The 23,025-nt window shown below is 41.7% G+C and overlaps 1 protein-coding gene across 4 annotated transcripts in view; it reads right to left on the bottom strand.

Annotated features, from left to right (window-relative positions):
• The window catches only part of PRKN (parkin RBR E3 ubiquitin protein ligase), a 1,207,894-nt gene that overhangs the window by 557,426 nt on the left and 627,443 nt on the right, over positions 1-23,025 (bottom strand). For all 4 annotated transcript variants that reach the window (XM_065931040.1, XM_065931041.1, XM_065931042.1 and 1 more), the window contains exon 7: positions 16,075-16,190. In XM_065931040.1, the coding sequence (XP_065787112.1) occupies positions 16,075-16,190 (116 nt within the window). The remainder of the gene's footprint in view (positions 1-16,074; positions 16,191-23,025) is intronic.

Below are 23,025 nucleotides of genomic sequence, written 5' to 3'. Positions count from 1 at the left end.
CAATATAGGATACATTTCCATAACTCCTCCCACTAAGCCTCAGGTGGTTTGTGTGAGGATGGGGTGGGTGGGGGGCAATAACCTGCCTCAGGGGACTGTTGTGAGTGTTAAAGGAGGGATGCCTGTGAACACATTTAGCAAGTGCTGCCAGGAAGAGATTTGTTTCACAGCCTGGCATGGCGACAGCGGAATAGCGGACTGAGTTGTTCGGAACCTCCTATCCTCATGTGCAGCTCAAATGTGGCTTCTCTAATCCACAGAAGCTAAGCACTCAGAAACACATGGCTTCTGCAGACGTGGGCTGCAATTCTGAGCACTGTCTCACCTACCAGCCCTACTAAAGACGAGAGACCTGTTATAATCCCAACAAGAATCAGCTTTAAACCAGAAACTCCTTCTTCTGCATCACCACTGTCACAGGTGACCCACAGCAAGACTGAATTTCAAGGCTGCAAGATGCTCTTTCATACAAATCTCTTTGGTCTGACCTTCTTTTCTCCTCCATTCTCTTTGCTTTCTAATTATTAAGCAGTATGAATAAAATTCTGCAATAATTCTGAAACCACACTGATACATAATGGGGGATTTTTCTTCCAGAATGAAACTCAATGACTTTTGTAATTGGTTTACTAGAGAACCACAAACATTTTAGCTCTTCACGAATTTACGGATTCACTTCCACCATGGCAGGGGCGGTGGGGGGGGGGCGGGGGGGTACAGCTCACAAATTCACCTTTTAAACCTGATTGAAGTTTTTGGAATTTATTCAAAATACAGAACTTAAAAATCACAGTTGGTTGGCTCAGGGAAATGAATTTCAGGATTGTTTATCTCTGTACAGCAGACTCAGCCTTTCTTCACAGTATACACTTTCTAATCACAACACTGCCGGAGACCCACCAACCATGGTTTCCAATACCCGCTAAGCTTGGGTTTCTTCCCTAGTTTATCAAATCCCAGCGGAAAAGAGCCAGTCCCATGGCTGAGTGGAAAAGGGCAAGGCATTCTGTGAACAATCTACAGTTTGGAACAGAGTTTTTACATGATTTAGAGGAACAGTAGCATTTGGAAACAGCAAGGGTTTGAGAGTTCAGATGGAGACAGGCTAACAGGAAGTGAGCTTCCTGCCCCTGGCAATCCGAGGTGGGCGGCCTCCACCCTCTCCTCCACCTACAGCAGGTTTCCCAACCTCAGTACTTGTTGATTTGAGGCCCGAGCACTGCAGGACCTTCCGTGGCATTTCTGGCCTCCCTGCACCATTTAGCAGTAGTGCCTCACACCCCCTCCTCTGCATGGTAACAACCAAAACTGTCTCCAGATATTGTAAACCCACCCCTGCTTAAGAACCATTGGAAAGACTGCTGAGTGCCAAAGAATTGATGCTTTTGAATTGTGGTGTTGGAGAAGACTCTTGAGAGTCCCTTGGACTGCAGGGAGATCCACCAGTCCATCCTAAAGGAGATCAGTCCTGGGTGTTCATTGGAAGGACTGATGCTGACACTGAAACTCCAATACTTTGGCCACCTGATGGGAGGAACTGACTCATTTGAAAAGACCCTGATGCTGGGATAGATTGAATGCAGGAGGAGAAGGGGATGATAAAGGATGAGATGGTTGGATGGCATCACCGACTCATGGACATGAGCTTGAGTCAACTCTGGGAGTTGGTGATGGACAGGGAGGCCTGGCGTGCTGAAGTCCATGGGGTCACAAAGAGTCAGACACGACTGAGTGACTGAACTGAACTGAAGGTACAGCTATATAAGAATATTATAGCTATGGGTCCTTTTCCCTCACTTCATACCATTAAAAGGGAAAAATCCACTTTGCATAGACTAAATTTTATGTAGTCATAGCTATAGCCATAAAAGTATAGAACTGGCCTTAAAATAATACATTTTTTAAGAGGAAAATAAGATATCCCCATTCAACTAGCTAATGAAAGGCTTGCTTGTGAGAAGATTTGTCAGATGACATCTGGGATGTTGGAGTAGATATACCAGTCATAGAAAAGAATTAAATACTCTTCACTTATGTTTCATCAACCCAAGGTTGATGCAAGTTTCAAGAACAAGATGCAAATGAGACAAGAACAGTGAAAACTTACTCATAACATATTCTTTCAGTTAGCAATCCAGAGCAAAAATCTCAGCTAATATTTCCTCTGGTTGCTGTGTGCCAGGGAGTCTTCAACTTCTATCTCCTTTAATTTTCAGGACCTTTTGGAGAAGTCAGAGAACCTGGGGAACTAGCCCAGAGTACAGGACCATTAGAAGTGGAATTGGGTTTTGAACCCAGCATTCTGTCTCCAGAGCCTAAGTCTTTTGTTTTGTCAGAGGCTTACTCGGTTGGCATCCCTGAGTGGCCCCAGGGCAAATCAATCTATGCTCAGAAAAAAAATGCCAGTGGAAACTAGGAAACAGGAAAATCAGACGTGGCGAGAGACTGGGGGAGGAGAGAAAATTCTGCGCCTTCTGTTAGTCTTGTTACAGAACAAGCATGGAGTAAAATAGACATTGCAAATGGACAAGAAGCAGGCTCCAGTGCTAAGGGAGGCACGCCATTGTATTTATGGGAAAATAAACTTGTCTCAACTAAGCCGTATCATCAAGATAAACCAAGGGATAATTCCACCTATTTGGTAAGGATACAAAAAAAAAAAATTACAGTTCAAAGACTGAGATTCATTTTCATTTTTAATTTTACAAATCAAAATCTCTTTCCATATGGACTTGGCGTGGCAAGAGCCAAAAATATCATTCCAGAAAGGCAGATTAGAACGGAACACTGACAGCTCTGTGAAAGCTGATGTGTGTGATGGGATCACCACGTTCCAAGCATTTTATCATTTTCCAAGAATACCATTATGTGCAAATTCTGCAGAAAGAGTTGTGATAGGGCCCCTCTAGTTATTATCTTAATGATTGGAAAGGATACTTAAGGAAATTTCCATGGATTACATAACTTAAAAGTTTAGTATGGGCATCTAAACTCTTCCATGCCTAGCTCTCCGCAAGACTGCACACTGGACTCTGACGGTGGGAGGTCTGAGTCCTGGCACCCCCGCTAGGAGGGCGCATCCCTCAGTCAGCGGGCATCACAGCGCTGAGTCGGAGTGAGACAGCACCCTGCAACACCTCCTCTCAGCTCAACATGCAAACCTCCAGCGTAGCAGAGACTCTGGGAGGGATGGCCAAATCTGGGGTTAAGGGCCCGCTGATGATAACACTGGATATAATTTTACAGTTTATGATGCACCTTCCCATGGATTTTAGTACTGAACTATCACCTCAACCCTGACGATCCTTTTAAGAGGGTGTTATCAGTCTCACTGCATAAAGCGGTAGTTGAGGGGTGAATGACTAGCTTGAGTTTATGTGTGTGCCTGCTCAATCACTTCAGTTGTGTCCAGCTCTTTTTGACCCTATGGATTGTAGCCCACCGGGCTTCTCTGTCCATGGGATTCTCAAGGCAAGAATACTAGAGTGGGTTGCCATGCCCTCCTCCAGGGGATCTTCCCAACCCAGGGATAGAACCTGTGTCTCTTACCTCTCCTCCATCGGCAAGAGAGTTCTTTACCACTAGCGCCATCTGGGAAGCCCAGGTTTATATAGCTAGCATTTCTGTGTGTTGTTCTGAGTTGCTCAGTTGTATCCGATTCTTTGGGACCCCATGGAAAAGTAGCCCATCATGTTCATTCGTCCACGGAAATTCTCCAGGCAAGAATATAGGAGTGGGCTGCCATGCCCTCCTCCAGGGGATCTTCCTGACCTAGGGATCCAAACCAGGTCTCCCACATTGCAGGCGGATTCTATACTGTCTGAGTCATATAGGTTATAATTAACTTTAGGTCTGACCTTGATTTTGTTTATTTTCTGCTCCACCATGTCACCAGGAGATGAAGGTTTCAACTCAGTGGGGAAGTCTTACAAATGCCTCCTATTCAATTCAGACATTAATTCAAGTATTTAGTTACTCATTCCTCTTTTGTAGAGGATTACATTAATTTAGGCAAGACAGGTTTTATCATGGACATAATTTAAGGTTAACTTTGCAATGATCACTGAGAAAATATATTTGTAAATATAGCCCTTTTAAATGGGCATAAAAATAATTAAAACTAAGAAAGTCTGGTTGACAACAAAATGTAATTCCACATGCCAGAAGCTCATGGAATTCCATAAAGCTTAAATTTTTATTATTGATATCAAGTCCTGGCACAGTGAAAAGGCACAATTAAAGAGATACAGAATGATTGCATTTAAGAATCAGTGAATTAATATCAATTTACTAGGGCATTGTTGATTATTTGTACTGTGGGTTAACTTTTAGAGCAACCATAGTATTTCTTACAAGGCACTTGAATTGTTCATCTTTTCTCATGCTTCTTAAACCAAATGGAGCTTTCAATATGAAACTAAATTTTGAAATTTATTTCCTAAACTTTTAAGATACATTTTGATTATTTAAGTAAATTTATGTTTTTAAAAAGTGATCATTTATGATATAAATGATCATCTATGATCTTGTGACAGGACTTGAATTTTATGTAAGAATATCTGTGTGTGTAAGTAACAAGATAGTTCAATCTATTTCTGCTTTCAAATCTGTATATTATTCTACTGAATGGAGTACATTCTTGGTAATCATATTATAGCAATTAGCAGAATAGGTTAAATGGGATTATTCTTGTTATTAATAAGATATGTAAGATAACACCACCCTTATGGCAAAAAGCGAAGAGGAACTAAAGAACCTCTTGATGAAGGTGAAAGAGGAGAGTGAAAAAGCTGACTTAAAACTCAACATTCAAAAAATGAAGATCATGGCATCTGGTCCCATCACTTCATGGCAAATAGACGGGGAAACAATGGAAACAGTGACAGACTTTATTTCTTGGGCTGCAAAATCACCGCAGATGGTGAATACAGCCATGAAATTAAAAGATGCTTGCTCCTTGGAAGAACAGCTATAACAAACCTAGACAGCATATTAAAAAGCAGAGACATTCCTTTGCCAACAAAGCTTTGTCTAGTCATAGCTAGGGTTTTCCCAGTAGTCATGTATGGATTTGAGAGTTGGACCATAAAGAAGGTGAGTGCTAAAGAATTGATGCTTTCAAATCGGGGCGCTGAAGAACACTCTAGAGAGTTCCTTGGACAGCAAGGAGATCAAACCAGTCCATCGTAAATGAAATCAGCCCTGAATATTCATTGGAAGGACTGATGCTAACAATGACACTCCAATACTTTGGTCACCTGAGGTGAAGAGCCGACTCGTTGGAAAATGCCCTGAAGCTGGGAAAGAGTGAAGGTAAAAGGGGAAGGGGGTGACAGAGGATGAGATGGCTGGAGAGCATCACTGACTCAATGGAGATGAATCCGAGCAAACTCCAGGAGATAGTGAAGGACAGGGGGGTCTGTGTGCTGCAGTCCACGGGGCCACAAAGAGTCGGACATGGGTAAAGAGACTCAACAACAACAACAAAATGCGTGCACTTACATCTATGTTCTCTGCCTCTGTCTCTCCACACGCACACGTGTGAGGTACACACGGCCACCTCTGCTGGGAGCGGTGTGGAGGCTGAGAGATGCCTGAAGCCGCCAGGCCAAGCTGGTGGGGTCGGTGAAAACTGCAGGAAATTACAGATTCACTCGACGTGAAGATGTACAGATGGAAGATGGGCAGGATAGAGACCTCATAAAAGCAGTCAGGAGACTTCTACTACAAGCCTTTTTGCCACTTATGGATGACAAATCCAGATTATTTACTGTGATTGCTGGTATCAGCTATTTTACTTTACGGTTTTGGAATAAACACTTCTGACAGTAATATATTAAAAGCAGAAGTACATGTTAAGTCCAAAGGATTCAAATACTCATGTCCATGTGTGGGCCCTTCCCCAGCACCACGCCATGATCTGATACCAGCTGAGTGACCTGTAGTTCATTTCCGACACCATGTACCAGGGAGAGCATCGGATTCCCCAGGTTAAATGTTCAGTTCTACAGAACTCCTCCCTCCCACCTCCAGATGCAAGTCCACGTTGTCACCTGGGATTCTGACCCACTGCTATAGATCGGAAGTTCCATGTCTCTTTCCTTGGGTTTCAATCATTTGCTACAAATGGCTCATGGAACTAAGAGAAATATTTTACTTGCTAAATACCTGGATTATTGTGACAGCATAGCACTCAGAACAGGCAGGTGGAAGAGATGTAAAGGCAAGACATGTGGGAAACTCCATGTTGTTTGAGCACCACTCTCCCCAAATTTCCACATGTTCACCAATGTGCAAGGCCCCTGAACCCCATTCTTTGGGGTCTTGATGGAGGGTTCATTACATAGGTACCATTGATTAAATCATAACTTATTGGTGATTGAGCTCAGTTTCCAGCCACTCTCCCCTCTCCAGAGATCTAAGGGTGAAACTGAAATTTCCCACCCTCTAACCACAAAGATTGGCTCCCCTGGCAAACAGTCTCCATCCTCAGGTGCATCCCACTAACTTCCATAACATAGTGAAAGGCGCGATCGTTGCTCTCAGCACTTAAGTAATTTCAAAGGTTTTAGGTGCTCTGAAGGGGGACAGAAAACAAATAGAAATTTCTTATTATAAATCACAATATTGCAGTATAGAATTTCTATTTCTCAAGAAACTTAATCATGACTATAAAAGTTTCATAGGTATTAGTAACATTTTCTACCTACCAGAGAGGTTTTTAAAATATCCCTGACCAGACAAGACACAAATGTGATGAAGAAGCATCAGTGTCTACTACAAAGTCTGTAGTTATCATAAAAACACTATGTGCAAAGAATTCAATTTCACACATGCAGCTCAGAAGGTACATTTATGTATAAGTCAGTGGAGTGTGGCTTTTCATTTAGATCAAATGACTGTTGTAAATTAATTTACTCAGTTTTGATTCCAGGTTTTCTATTGCATGTACCAAAAGTTAAGTGATCACTGTCAGTGTTAGCTTGCTTAGCAGAAGAACTTCACATGGAGTGAAACTGCATAGAGTTCTATCAATGTCATTGTACTGGAATGGACAAAAAGTTTGTTCAGGCTTTTCCGTATGATGTTAGAGAAAAAGCTGAATCAACCTTTTGGCCAACCCAGTATAATAAAAATGGAAAACCTCTTAAATCTAGTAATTGTTTAGTCTTTCTTTTCATATAATTCATTGACTCAAAGTAAAGCATTTGAAAGTTTATTCTCTTGACAGTGAAATATCTGAATTTACTGTGAATTCTAGTGCAAAATCAGCTTAAAAGTTCCACGTTGAATATAATCTTTGTTTTTCACAGTGACAATATAAAGATATTGATATATATCAGTGGAATACATCATTATGGTTAAGAACAACATCCTTACTAAAATTAGAAATCTGTGGAGCATGCTTGAAAGTAATCATAGGATGCATTTAACTCATAACTCTGTTCAGACAAGCTGTGATATTCTACAAATCAACCCAGAAGCTGTAGTTGTCAAAATTTACAGTAACTGAACCACAAAAGACTGACAAAACTGATATTGGATACAAAAGCATCTCTGTTGTCTGTCTGCAGCCCATTATCAATCAAACTTTTAGGAAAGTTTCAACCTTGAAAAAACTACTTTATAAATCAAGTCTAGTGTCTACTGAAGGGTGGCAGAATATGCCAACCCAAAATATGCCACCTTGGCATAAGTGTTATTTTGAGCTGAAGCCAGTTGAGAGGGAACAGACATTAAGAAACACTCTCTGCTCTCCCTTATTTACTTCAGCAGGACATACATTTGAAAAAGTACCCCCCGCCTCCTTATCAAGAGGGATTGACATTAATCTACAGAGGTACCAGCCAAGCGGGCAGTGTACCAGGTCCGGTCCAACTCATTGTGACCTCACAGCCTGCAGTCCGCCAGGTTCCTCTGTCCATGGGATTTCTCCGGCAAGAGTACTGCAGTGGGTTGCTATTTCAGAGGAACCTGAACATCAAACTTTACTAACTAATCCACCCTATATTTAATTTTCCACAATCTGCTGCCCCAGAAGTTCAATGTCCTTTCCTTTTGTCTTGTCACTGCTCGACAAATTTATTGTTCTTTGGTTAAGAGGCTACAGAATCCCAAGTTCTAACCATCTGTTCGAGTTACTCATGTCTAGATACTCCCATGTGTATGTGTGTTGTGTGTATTAATAAATTTCTTTCTTTCTTTTTTTCCTCCTTGTTATTCTGTCTTTTGTCAGAAACCCAGATGGAAAACCTAGGAGAGGAGAGGAAAAAAAACCTCTCCCATACTACACGAGCAGTAATTACTTTACAGTCTTCCAAATTTCTTTGCATTTTGTTCAAAATCAGTCAGCAATATTTAATCAAAGTATTGAACTAATGAGTGTCCAAAACCATCAGCTTTTGAAGTGCTAAGTAACTATAAATCACTGAAAAATGTGTGCAAGAAGACGTTAAAACTAATCCCTATAAAAGTGGGCTGGGGGACCAATTTGAGAACTCAAATTATATACTGGATTTCCATTCTGAAATCTGTAACTAAATTTTTGGAATAGTTCTATTGGGGGGAAGAGTCAGGGCAACTCCAATTTTTAACTAGTAATTTTTATATTGATATCACATAGAAGTGAAATTGAGAAAACTGATTTTGCTGCAATGTGGTAGAACTTTCAAAACATGTACAAATAAAAATATTTGGCAAGTTCTGCTCTGTAAAAATGCTTGTCAAAGAAAAGTTCTCTGAGTGAAGCAAGAAACAGTACTTGAGATAATATTCTGTCAGGAATACTTGCTCATTTTAATTAAAATGTTAGGATTGAGATTACTTTATCAAAATTATCTTGGAGTTTGCTACAAGCAGAGGTACGTTTTCTCAGTTACAAATTATGATCTGTAGAGAAACATCCATTGAAGGTGTTAAAAATTTTAAATGTTTCACTCACACCACAACTTTGAAGGAGACTGCAGGCAAGTATATTTTTTTCAGTTAAAAAAAAATACAAACATATATTTTAAACAAAATGTCTCAGGAGGAGGAACCAGATAGAGCCAGATGGAGACCAGCAAGGATAACACCAGGTGTCAGACTTTGGCTTCGGGGTCACGGGTCAAAGTCCTTCCCAGGGCGACAGGCCAGGGGGAAGCACGTCAGCTGAGCAGGCAGTGTCGGGCTCTAGCTGGCTGGGTGTTAGATAACAGGGAATGGGCTAATCTGTGCACGCCCTACTTACGTGCATACAAATTGTATTATGCATTTTTAAGATGCTGTCCTGGGCAAGTGAAAAAGTCCCTAGGAAATCTTGGTCTAAAGAAATAAGTTCGGGTTCCTGTTTTACTGTAGTGGCACTAAGGATGCATTAAAGCTGCATAGTCAAGTTCTGCTTTGCCTCGAGGCACCCAACCCCACCACACCTTTCAGCTGCAAGCCTGTGTTGCTGATATCTGCTCTCCCTTACCCGCTTAAAAACAAGTTTATCTCAGCCTGAAGCAGTTCCCTGAGTCACAGACGGGCTGAATGAATATCTGTGGAATGAACAGCTTGATGGGTTTTTAAGTTCTCTCTTTACAAGAGGAGGTGCTAAAGACTATAGATGCCAGAATAAAACTGCTTTGCCAGTGACACTGATACTACAGGATGCTGGCACCTCGTGCGCACTTCTGCACATTGATGGATAGGTGTGATGGCGCTATCAGTTCTGCACGTGAAGGAGCCCTCAGTGCTGTGAAAACCCACAGGTAGACCTAAAACCCCTGAAGTCCCATTCCCAGTGCACCCGAGATACAGGATCGGAGGCCATGTTTTCTTTGATGTAGAACTGATCACATTAACAAGAGACAGAATCAACACATCATGACTTACTTCACTAGATAACTTGTCTGAACTCCAGGTTATGGAGACTCTTGCTTATTTGGCTACAAGTACAACCTGTGAAGCCACCAAGGACAAATCTGCAAATTGTTATTGTTTAAGTCGCTAAGCCATGTCCAACTCTGCGACCCCAAGGACTGTAGCCCGCCAGGCTCCTTTGACCATGGGATTTCTCCAAGAATACTAGAGTGGGTTGCCATTTCTTTCTCCAGGGGAACACTGAAAATACTAATTCAAAACATCATGGGGAACATGATGTTTGTAAGACAGTGAGGTAGATTGTATCACTATTTACCACTAAAAAATATCCCAGAATATAAATGTTATTTGCAATAGACATAATTTCTTTCCTTCACCAAGTTTATAATCAATTGCTAATTATGAGGATAAAGTTGCAACTAAAAACAAATGCACAAGTCACAATATTTTTCTAAGCAAAATTAGCTCTGTAAAGACTCTGTGGGCATTAATTTCTAAGAAAGTTGGACCTTAAAAATAAGGCTCGGCTGTCACCAAAGTCCTAGAGAGGGCACTGGGATGCTGTAGGAATACGGCCGCTTCTTAACATCCACCATCAGAAAATGACCTGCTTAAAATCCAGACGGTTACAACATGCAAGGTTGACCTTAACGGGTACAAAATTGGTCCAGGAGGATTTGCAATATTGTCCTACTAGCACCAGTGGGGGCTGCTGTGCGCCCGCAGCGACAGTTAAATGAAAAGGTGAGGCTTATGAATTTCATGCCCAGGCACCTGTAACGTTTCCAGGAAACCCCGCTGATGCAGCCGCTTGGATCTGAAATCTACAGGGTGCACCGCGGGAGAAATGAAGGTCACTGACTGACATTAAAACTGACATGGCTCACATTTCAAAGCCTCAGTGTTGATAAAATACTTCTTCTGTTTTTATAAGTAACTGACCCCAAACAGTGTGGCTGAGTAATCTATCTCCCATGAGTAGGGCTTTGAAATCTGACTTTCTCCCTTATATCTAATAGTGTCTTAAAACTCTTTATTGATTTTTGATTAACTTATTTTATCTAATTTAGTTTTGTAAAATCCCATTAAATGCAGAAGGGATTTTTAAAAGTAGATGTTCCATATAAAAAGAACTTGTTTTTTGTTTTTCGCACTGTGCAAAACGGATTTACTTTAATTCAGACCAGCAAATATTTGTGTAAACCTATTGAATGCAAAGACTTATGCAGGACATCGTGGCTCTGGTCACATCTGCACATCAGTCAAGCTTGGACTGATCCTTCAAGCAGCCTACAGCTTAGAGCAGACAGACAGATATACAGCTGTTACAGCTGTTTTCTTCAACACTTTAAAGAGCTGGTTTTTAAACTGTCTTTGGATCTCACGTTATTGCTAGTGGCTTCCTTTTCACATGCAAATCTACTTTCCATCTTCACTAGGTAGCTTGCCTTTTACTGTCCAGTGAAAATTGCATACATGAAGAAGGGAAGGTGTGATGACAGGAAAACATGCCGACTGCACAGATCTTGGTGGGTCGCTGGTACAACCAGTTCCTCGTGGTAAGACTGGATGCAAGTTTTAAAATGTCTTTAAAATGTCAACTTCTTCATATGTGAGACAGATAGACATTCAAATAATTTGAAATTAATTTAAGAGTTACAGTTCATTAAGCACCATGTTTGAATTTCAAAGGAGGCAATGAAATTACCTTTGTGGAAGGTTATGCCCACACGAAGGAGTCTCCTTTCTGCAAGGGTGCATAGTAGAAAGATTTATTCTCCCTCAAGAGGGGATCAGACTGAGGTGTGCACACTTTTTCAGGCAAGAGTCACTCAGCCCTAATGTAGAGAGATCTTACTCCCACAGCGTCTGGGCACAGTGTGAGGTAACCCGTTTTGAGCTCAAGACACATCTTTGAAGTTTTCTCTTTCATCTTAAAAAGTTTGAAGATATGCCATTCTACTGTAGAATGTGCTCCTGCTTATTGTAAAATCGGTTTGGTATTCAGACTTTCCTTTCTCTGGAATGCTATGTAAAATAAACACTCCAAGTTACTCCCACACTTAAAGGAAAGAATTCTTGTTCCTGGCATGTTACATTGCCTATGAGTATATATACTATTTGGGTCAAATAGGAGAAATATATAGGTCTGCAAAGTCAGAGAAGATCACTGCTGTTATCTCTCTCTCTCTCTCTCTCTCTCTCACACACACACACACACACACACTACACACACATAATCTCAAGGATTTTTCCATTACAGAGACAAAAACCACTTACTGGAAAAGACCATGTTAAAGATTTCAGTAAAATTCCATGTGATTTTAGTCTGTAGTCTCTCATAATGCTCTTCAGAGACGGATGACTTGACAAAATCATAAGGGCCTGTCCGACACCAAAAAGTCAAGAAAGAGTGAAACTGATAGAATATAGGCCTTGGTGCCTCAGGTGGTAAAGAATCTGCCTGCAATGTGGGAGATCTGGGTTCAATCCCTGGGCTGGGAAGATCCTGTGGAGGAGGGCAGGGCAACCCACTCCAGGACTCTTGCCTGGAGAATCCCCGTGGACAGACAAGCCTGGTGTGCTGCAGTCCGTGGGGTTGCAAAGAGTTGGACGTGACTGAGCAACTAACACTTAGTCCATAGCAATATAAAAGGAACTTCTACATCAATTCTAAATCATAAAAGAAATGCCAAGTGTGACCAAAATTAAAATGTAAATTGACAAGAGATTAGACAAGACATGCATTTAAAAGGACCATAACCAAGATACTCATTTCTCATCTCTGTTAAATGAATCAATGAATTCATACCAAAATACTGTCAAATGACAGTCAAATCAGTCTCCCCCAGAAACACCAAGGACAAGTATAGAAGGACTTTCAGATAAACTGTTACTGATCTCCAAGCCCAAGTAAATCTTTAAAGTGTGCAATCCAAGGTATTGCTTCAATAGGCTACATGAACCATAAGACAAATTTGAAAGCAAGAAAAATATAAAAAAAATTATATCAAACAACAATGGCATAAAAAACATAAATCTTTATGGGAAGAGTTGAGGAAAATTACAAGATAGCAGTGCTTCTTAGATTTAATGTCCTACTGGGATGTGGACTTTAGAACATGTTTCTGGAAGGTTAAATTTTGACTTTAAACATGGTTCATTTTTGATTTGTCTTCAGCTTTGTAAACTAAGGACTAATGAATAAAGGTGAAAAGAAACACAGGAATGCAGCAGGCGAACTTAGAAGAAGCAAAGAAAGAGAAACAGGGTGGTGATTTTTCTTTTCTATTCGCCAAAATATATCCTGGTAATAATTTTTTCTATTTTGTATGTTTTCAAATTTTATATTTTTAAAATTTAAGAAGACTCATTTTATAATGTAAGATTCAAGGTGGAGAAATACGGCATTACTCTCGGGGTACCTGATATCACAGTAAGTCCCAGTGTGAGGGGAAGCACGCTGACTGGAACCGCCCACCCCGGCCAGGCCCCACAGTGACCATCTGCCCGAGTTGTTTCACGACAGGAGGTCCTGGTAAGGAACACGGAACTAATACGCCTCCACCAACCAGAAGAGCTCAGGAAAGGTCAAAAAGAGACACCACATGTCCGACCACCTCCCAGAATCCTTCTCTCTGGCATCCAGCTTGGCTGAACAAGGCGTGCACCACCAGGAAGGACTCTGAGTCAGAATGATGGGCTAAGGACAACCCGGAAACTAATCCCATCACCATAAAACCGACACTGCAAGCCGCATGGCAGAGCTGTTTCTCCTGGGCTCCATCACCCTCCTGCTCTCCCCGCGGGCGCCCCTTCCCAATAAAATCTCTTGCTTTCTCAGCATATGTTTCTCCTCGGACAATTCATTTCTGAGTGTTAGACAAGAGCCCAGTTTCGGGCCCTGGAATGGGTCCCCCTTCCTGCAGCACCAAGATACACACACTGGTTTGGGAAGGAATAAACGTCTCACTTTGGCATTGCCAGGGTCATTTTTATTTGGCTGAATATTGTTATTTCTGAGTCCAGTTGAGGCAGCCAGAAATGTGCTGAACCTTTTTGATGCAATTGCTATAGCGGATACTTAACAGTGTAGCCGTTCTACCTTCAAGTGCTATAATTTCTGTTCTTGGCTCAAGTCTTTGCCTTTTGTTCACCTCACTATTTTTAACTCCTAAACCTAAGACTGAGAAAACTGATAACCTTGAGTGGAGGAAGATCAAGACACTATTCTAAATAAGTACAGGCCCCTGCAAAGCTGGACAGCCGACGGGAACCTGATGGTTCACATGAAATCTCAGGATGTTTCAACCCGTGAATAGTTCACTCTGTTCTTTAAGAGAGAGGAAAATATTTTACATACACTATTTCATAAACTCAAAAGACACATATCAGGTACCTGAATTAAAACTTAAGCCTAACAACTGGAAATGAATAGCACATTTACCTTATACGTTTTTCTACATATCACAGCCATATATGTGTCATCTGGAAAGAAGTATCATTGAAAATCTCATTTTTTATTTCTGCATCTGGCAGAAGACAGGACCACAAACAAGCACTTTTTCAAATAATACTATCGATTTATAAGCTGTGAACAAGGATTATTTCTACCTTTTGCAGTTCTTCAGAACCAGTCAGAGCCTTATAGATTACCTACTTTGATTCCTGGATTTTATAAGGGAAGCTGAAGGCTTAACAGTTTGTTATTTTGCTAAGGTCAAAAGTCAGCTTAGTGACATTGGAGCTCCTTGAATATAAGTTATTATACACTTGTAAAGAGTTTTTTAAACAGGGGGATTATCATTAAGAAGGTAGATGAAAGATATCAATCTCTTTTTACCTAATAGTACATGTTTATAAGCACAAAAATAAATAAAATTATTATTTTGCTACCAATTCTCTCCACAATCTATTTCAGAGGATAGAAGCAGGATAAATGCTTCCTAATTCATTCTAGGAGGGCAGCATTACCTTAATACTAAAACCAGACAAAGACAACTTGAGAAAACCACAGATCAATATCTCTCATGAACACAAAAGCGAAAGTCTTTGACAATATAGCAAATCGAATCCAAAAATGTATCAAAAAGTATCACACACAATGACCAAGTGGAATTTATCCTAGGTTCACAAAGCAGATTCAACACTGAAAAACAAATTAATGTAATCCACTACATCAATGAACTAAAAAAGAGAAATCACATGATGATATCAATAGATGCAGGAAAAAAAAAAATCTGACAAAGTCGCAAACACATTCATGACAAAAACTGTCAGTAAACGAGGATCAGAGGAGGACTTCTTCAACTTGAAGAACTCTATCCACAAAATATCCGTTACTAATGTCACACCTAACTGCAAGAAATTTGAACTTTCCCACTAATGTCAGGTACAAGACAAGGATGTGCTCTCTCACTATTCTTTTCAATATCGTCCTGCAAGGACTAGCTAAATAAGGCAACAAGGCAAGGAAGGGACATAAAACAAAGGTATTGGGAAAGAAGACATAAAACTGTCTTTGCTCACAAATGACATGATAATCTAGGCAGAAAATCCAAGAGAATCAACCAAAAAAACCCTACAAATAATAAGCATTTAGAGTAAGGTTGCAAGGTTCAAGATTAACATACAAAAGTCAATTTCTACATAGCAACAACGAATATGTGCAACTTGAAATAAAAATACAATGCCACTTACATTAGCACTTGAAAACTGAAGTACTCAGGCATAAATCTAACAAAATATAAAATAAGACTTACATGAGGAAAACTACAAAACTCTGGTAAATAAAACCAAAGAGGAGCTAAATAAATGGAGGCATTCCATGTTTGTGAATATAAAAATACAACATTATCAAGATGTGGATTCTTCCCAAATTGGTGCATACATGCAATGCAAACTCAATGAAAATCCCAACATTCTTTTTTGGACATCAACAAACTGATTTTAAAGTTTCGACGGAGATGAAATGACCAAAAGCAGTCAAAACAGTATTGGAAGCAAAAACAAAGCTGGGGGACTGAAATTACCTGACTTCAACTTAATGATGAAGCTACATTAATTAAGTCAGTACAGCGCTGGTGCAAGAACCAACACAGAGCTCTGCGGAACAGAATAAAAAGCCCAGAAACAGACCCTGTAAATGCAGTCAACTGACCTTTGGCAAAAGAGCAGAGGCAATAGGATGCAGCAGGTTTCTTCTGTTCCCTGTTTTCAGACCCTTACCTGATGTCCGTACACGTTATGCAGCTGATGTCTCGGCTATTTGTTGTGATCAGGTTCAAAGCTACTGATGTCTCCTTGTCAGAGGTCGGGTGTGCTCCACATTTAAAGAAAAATTCCTGAAAGAATGAGAAACATGATCACAGACGTGGAATCCGGCTGGCCATGCCCCCATCCACTCCCCCCAACATGTTCAAAGTAAAGAATCTCTTCAGGAGAAGAAGCGTATCATCAGATTATAGATGAGTCTGAAAGAAGACAACATCCACTCTTTTGAGGGAAACGAATGCCTTTGTGGCAAACTATTCAACAAGTCCCCTTTTGAGGAAGGTTCCAAAGTGTCTGCTAGTCTTTCTGTCTCTCTCTCTTTGAGCTAAGGAGTTGTGGGAGTACGCTGGGCCCCCTGCTCACCTGTGGATGATAAGTGAATCTGGCAGAATGACACAGTGTGGATGTAGGAGGAAGTCTGAAACAGCATCTCGAAAATGAGTAAGAGGAGACCCTGAGCCATGAAATGATTGGCCCAAAGTCAAACAGTCAGAGGGGAAAGCAGGAAGCAACCCAGGTTTCCTAAAGGGGAATCCAGTGCTTTTCTACAGGGTCACCTTACAGCTGGTCACAGAGAGTTGGACACAGCTGAAGGGACTTAACACGCATGTATAGACTGTCCACATCTGCAGTAGACCTTGAAATATTTGTGGGATGTCTTATATACATTTGTATCCTAACAGTGGATGGCAAGGGACAAGCGATTAGATATATTTTCTTAAATAAAAAAATAATCAGTAGATTTATTTAATGAATGCCACCAATGTTTCTTTATCCATTCGATGTCATCACTCTTAAATTGTCTTTTCCCTACTTGTAACCAAACTAAGGGCTCGCCTGGTGGCTCAGTGGTAAAGAAATGGCCTGCAATGCAGGAGATGCGGGTTCATTTCCTGGGTCAGGAAAATTCCCTGGAGAAGGAAATGACAACCCACTCCATTCTCGCCTGGAGAATCCCATGGACAGAGGAGGCTGGTGGGCTACAGTGCATGGGGTCACAAAGAGTAGAACATGACTTTGCAGCTAAACAACAACAAACCAAACTGACCTCCTCCTCCTCTGACCACAGACACAGTGAGCGACACCTGTGGGTCCCAAAGTCCAACATGCATCAGAATCATCCGGGAGGCTTGTTACACTAGCCTTTTGTAGGGACCCACCCCAGATGTTCTGACTCTGGGCCTAGGAGCTGCATTTCCAGCAAGTTGCCAGGTGATGCTGTCACTACTGCTCTGGGGACCACACTTTTGAGAACTACTGAGTTAGAGCAACCTTAGAGGTAAAGGTACTAAACTACTCATTCTTTCAGAAAACAAGGGCTGTAGCAAGCTCACTTAGCACATCTGAAAACAATGGCCTGTTTCAGGTAAAACGTATTGCTCTTCAAAAATTTGGAGTGTTCCCCTGTACAGAGAAATGTCCCCAAGCCAGGAATTTGGAGCTCAGGATGTTTATAAGAATAAGTGCCTTGTCAATTCCAGGTGGTATAGGTTAGCCAGAACTCCCTACCTAGTAGGGCAAGTGACACAGTAGCTGACCCACCGGCCTGCAATCCTCAGCCCCCGTGATGAAACTGTGCCAGCATCCCGCTGTGATGGATGGGGTGAGCGCCTGGTGGGAGCCCGCTCAGGTGTGTCTGCGGGGTCCTGCATGGCTTCCCCGAAGCAGCATGGAAATCATACTGATTGCTTTTGCTTTCTCTCTTAACGTGGAAGGCCATCCTTATCACTCCAGTTTTTTTTTTTTTTAAGTGATATGAATCCTTCAAAGGTCAGTTCAAGGGTATAATGGAAAAGAGTTAAGGCCAAACCTGACTATCAAAACAAGACATCTGGAGGAGATGACTGATCCTTGTGAAATACACAGACTGCTTCTGCAGACCTGAAAAAAATCCTCGCTCATAACGGAAAGTAATTCCTCCAGAATAGCTGAGTTGGCTGTATTGAGGAAGTATTTCACATACAGATAAATAGATAGTATTTATATTTTTTCTTAGGTTGCAGAAAGCCACTGGTAGACATTCAGCTAACAAATCACAAATTGCTCTAACACTAGATAAAACTCCGCCAGATAAAAGTCAAAATCCTTTTTACTAGAGGGAGGAATGTCACAATCAATGGTTTAATAAGTAACAAATATTTGGAAAATGGCAGAAATTCACATAGCATGACAGAATTAAAATATAGATTAACTACTGTGTATATTAAATATGTATTAATCATCAGTGAATTTCAGTGCCTTCTCCACCGATTTTTATGGAAGGAGACTCTTCTCCAGTGCCAGAGTAGCTAACCTGGTGGAGTGGCCACGATTTCACCCACCTTGCAAACTAACAGGTTCGCCTGCCACCGTCTCATGGATGCAGCCAGGAGACATAAGACTCCTGGGCCGGCGCCCCGGCAGCATGAAGTGCAGGCGTCATGATTCTGTCAGTTCCTCTGCATCCCAGTTCCCGGGAGACGAAGCGTCCAGGCCAAGCTACATGTTACACATACTGGGTTTCTGCCACACAGCGGGGCACCCTGAGCTTAGGACACGTAGATCTTTTAGAAGGATCTGTAAGCTGACCTTTCCTTTGTTCTGAAGGGAGACGCTGTCTTTATCATACTGAACAGCAAGTAGGTCCACATTTTTCTTTAGAGAGAGAGAGAGGCTAGACTACCATTTTCCAGGTCATTTGCTCTACAATTTCCTTGAAAAGATAGTCTAAAAAAAAAGGGTAATTAGTGCTTCCCTCACAAGACGTGCAGAAACTTGAGAGACCCTGGAGAAGTGTCTTCCAATAGTAACAACCCCTTTCCCACAGAGTAATCAGCAGAACGGTCTGGTCATTTCCCGTCCTACACAATCAGTGGATTAGCATTTTCAATAGCCTTCTGATATTTTCAGGCTGTGTACAACATACACAAGGAAAAGAGGAAAACAGAACAGAAGAACCGTGTTGAAAAGTTCCACCTCGTGTATTTCAGCATGCTTAGGCAGAGCTGTCATCTCACATGATGACTGCATGATTCCTTTGGAGCAATTCTGCTTTTCTGGGATTTTTCTTTTCTCTTGATTGTTCAGATTAAAATATCAAGGATAACCAATGTCAGAAAAGCATCCTAGCCAGGGTCCACGCAGTGTGGTCAGAACATCAGAGTCCACGCAGTGTGGTCAGAACACTGACAGCACTGTGAGATCTGGTCACCATCTGAGCCCCGAGGGGCCCCAGAAAACAGCTCCGTCTGGGCCAGGTGGATAGTAGTTACGCCCCACGGCCCGGCTGCCTGAGGTGGCCGTGCTCTAGTTCCAGTGGGTGGGGGTTTGCCAAGCCATGTTGCTTCTATGTCGCCCGGTGTACAGTCCCCTGTGGGTGCATCAGAGAAACATTCTTGTTCATTGGGCCAGGGCAGGGGCGGGGGGCATCTGTCAATTCTAGTGAAGGCAATATATGATCCTTAACTGTGGGTAGGACTTCCCAAGAGGCGTGGTGGTAAAGAATCGGCCCACCGATGCAGGAGATGAAAGAGACACAGGTTAGATCCCTGGGTCAGGAAGATCTCCTGGAGGAGGAAATTGAAACCCCCTCCAATATTCTTGCCTGGGAAATCCCACGGACAGAGGAGACAGGTGGGCTACAGTCCATGGGGTTATAGACTTGGACATGACTTAGCGACTGAACACACAGTAAATAAATATAAAATAAATAAATAAAAATAAAATTCTGGTAAATAAAGAATCTCAAAGGGACCTATCCATCTTTCACAAATGCCAGCTCACAGGTAAACCAGCTACAAAAAAAAAGAAAGAAAGAAAGCTAAACATAGCAAGTCCTGTTAAATTAAATGGATTCTTCCACCTAACCAGTAACTGTAGCTCCTATTGGCTGGCTCACTTGGATCCATATACTCAATTCTGGGAAGCCCGAATTAGAGAAGGAGCCAAAATCTGACAGTAGTTGGCCAAGTTGTTCTTTTTTTTTCCCTCTCAAAAGATAGTATAAACTATATTTAAAGGATGAAAAAAAAAAATAATCCCAGAATAAGGCATTAAAAAATCTGCTTGGATTTATAATGTGACCCTGTTAAATTCTTTAAGTATTAATAAGGTGAAAAGCACCTTATTAATACTAAATAGAAAATTCAAACTCCAACAGTTGTATTCTTTAAGTTCTTAAAAAATACTTTCTGCTCTTTTCTGTGGATGAGGCTCTGATCCCTTCCTTCCACCCTCACTGAGTTCTCACCTTTTATCAGTACCCACCCATCCTTTCCTTTCAGATCCTAGAGGCGAAGCCCTCTGACTGAATGAGACCCACAAAAAGCAGCGGTGTACCCCAAGGGAAAGACCTCATGAAAAGTTCCATTCAACTGTGAGAAGCTACCTCTTTCTCCTCATTCCAGTTTGCTACCCGGCTCAAGACATTACCTGTGTCTCTAACAGACAAGCGGGGAAATGACAAATAAATGAAACAAATAAATAAACCAGTAAAATCTGAAATAGGTTAAAACCAGGAACTCAGTTTATAAAACCTTACAGAATCCAAAGTTTCAACTCCAAACACAAATTAGGATCTTCCAAATTTCTATAAAAATGACTTACAACTAACCACCTGGAAGCACTGTTTGTCTCAAACACGATTCAGCTTCACAAACCTGAAAAACCAGCAATGAGACCTGACTCCTTCCCTCATGAACCCTCAAGTAACTTTTACCAAACTTCCTAAAGTTAAGAATTTTAACAGATATTGCTTAACAATCACATGTTTTCCAAACAAGAAATTTTGCTATCTTTACAAAGCGTTAAATCCTTGTTAGTCTCCAGCCCCTTCTTAGTTACTATGTCCCAAAGGCAACAGACCTTTCCTTGATAAAAGAGAAGCACCGTTTTCAATAGAAAGCTGCCGTAGCTCTACATTTCATACTAAACAAATAACTGGCCATGTGCGCAGGTCAGGGTCAAGTTAAGGGAGCAGGCATTTCAACAGATAGAATTTAAAGCTGAGGTCTAGTTGCACACATGGTGGAAACCCCTAGAAGAGCTAAACCAGGGTAGAGAGCTCCTGGACATGAGCAGCGTTAGGGCGGGTGCTCCAGTCTGCTTTAGGACACAGTGTGGGGTGAGGGGGGTTGCGGGAGGACGGGTGGGGAGATACAGTGGCTGGGCTGCCTGGTGGGGGCGAGGAGGATGACTGAGACGCAGCCCCTGTAAGCGATGCCTCCGGGAGATGGAGGGAGACCCTCCCAGCTCTGCCCTCTCTCCCCCCTCCCGTCCCCCGGCAGGCGGTGCTTGGGGGAAAGTCTGCCTGAAGCAAGGACAGGGGTCTGGGAGCTGGGGTTTGCCGGGCCAGCCCACCTGCCAGCAGAAGGCGGAGGGCAGGTGGACCTGAACACCACCGACGGCCACGGGTGCACCGCCAGGAGGCGGTCAGCCAAGTCAGAAGTCCTCAACACTGCCTCTGCATTACTGCGGACACATATATTAGCCTCCAGAAAAGAAGAACATGATGCACTCAGATATGGCTCTGGGAAATGTACTAAATAAAGGCACATAAATAATTACTCTGCCTGTTCATTGCGTTCAAGCTCAGATAAACCTGTCAAAAGATGACCTCCCAAATTTTTGACGAAGAGGAATTAAGGACACAGGGGCATTTTCATTTATGAGAAAACTAGTAATAAGCATCTGACATCTGCACCAAAGAGGTCCTCACAGTTACCAAGTTACGACAGCCAACGTGTCACTTAGAATTAACCTAAATGTCTCTCACAGGCCTAGAAGTTCTGTCTGTAGTCAGCAACAAACAAATATTACCCCTAATCTCTCTCCTCTCAGCCTGCTGGCTCCAACAGCTCTTCCTGGGGTTATTTTCAGTTTCTTTTGTAAGAAGCCAACTGCTAGTTTTAAGTCTCAATATCCACTGAAAGACCTCATGACTAATGTTAATACTATAGCTGTAATTTCTCTAAGCTAAGACATGACAGACACGGTCTAATTACCACACGCTGGCCCGGACGAGGAAGGCAGAGGAGCCAGGTCAGGAGCTGGGCACCTTGGCTTCATTAGTGAACCTCAGTTCTCATGCTGACCTGCTAGACTCGCCGTGTATTATGTAAACCCAGGGAGTAATTATATAGGCTTGGATATAAAATAACTCTGCCACTCGTTAGAGTGGATAAGACCTGTAGACTTTACTAATTTAACAGTGCCAGTTGCAAAGTTAGGTGACACCTAATTAAACAAATAAAATCTTGAAAGTTAATGAGGGATCGTGTTCAATGACAAGTTTGTTTTCTCTTAATTTAAGGTGTTAGCATAAACCTCTAGATGATGTATAAAGTTTATCACGAGGAAGGAAAATCAATAGGCTCCCACAAAAAAGCAAAACTGTGTCAGAGCTCTGCTGAGAAGGTCAGGCGCTGCCTATCAGACGCACAGCCACTGCCAAAGCCGTAATGGAGGCTTTCTGCCTCCGCCAAGGCAGCGTGTCCTCTGGTTAAAAACAAACAGATGATATGCATATAAACAAGCAGGCACATGGGCACACGTGCAACATGCCAAGCTGTTAAAAGCAGGACGAAGTCTTAAATGTGAATTCAGGGTCTGCTTTCCTTCCCTGCAAATGGGTTCAAGAGTATCATTTTTCCAGTTTCTATATATACGCATTAACATACTGTATTTGCTTTTCTCTTTCTTACTTGACTCTTAAGCTCTAGGCTCATCTCACTACAACTGTCTCAAATTATGACTGATTTGCGTGGTGGTGCAGCAGAAACCAACACAATATTGTAAAGCAGTTTTCTTCCAATTAAAAATGTTTTTTTAAAAATGTGAATTCAATAAGCACATAGCTTTCTCATCTCACTACTGCATCAGGCCCAAGGGCAGTGCCATTTTCAATTCCATACACCTATTGTTATATTC

This window comes from Muntiacus reevesi, chromosome 3, assembly GCF_963930625.1.
Source record: "Muntiacus reevesi chromosome 3, mMunRee1.1, whole genome shotgun sequence".
NCBI classification, from domain to species: Eukaryota; Metazoa; Chordata; class Mammalia; order Artiodactyla; family Cervidae; genus Muntiacus; species Muntiacus reevesi.
Note: the sequence above shows the minus strand (reverse complement) of the source record. Positions and strands in the feature narration are given on the sequence as shown.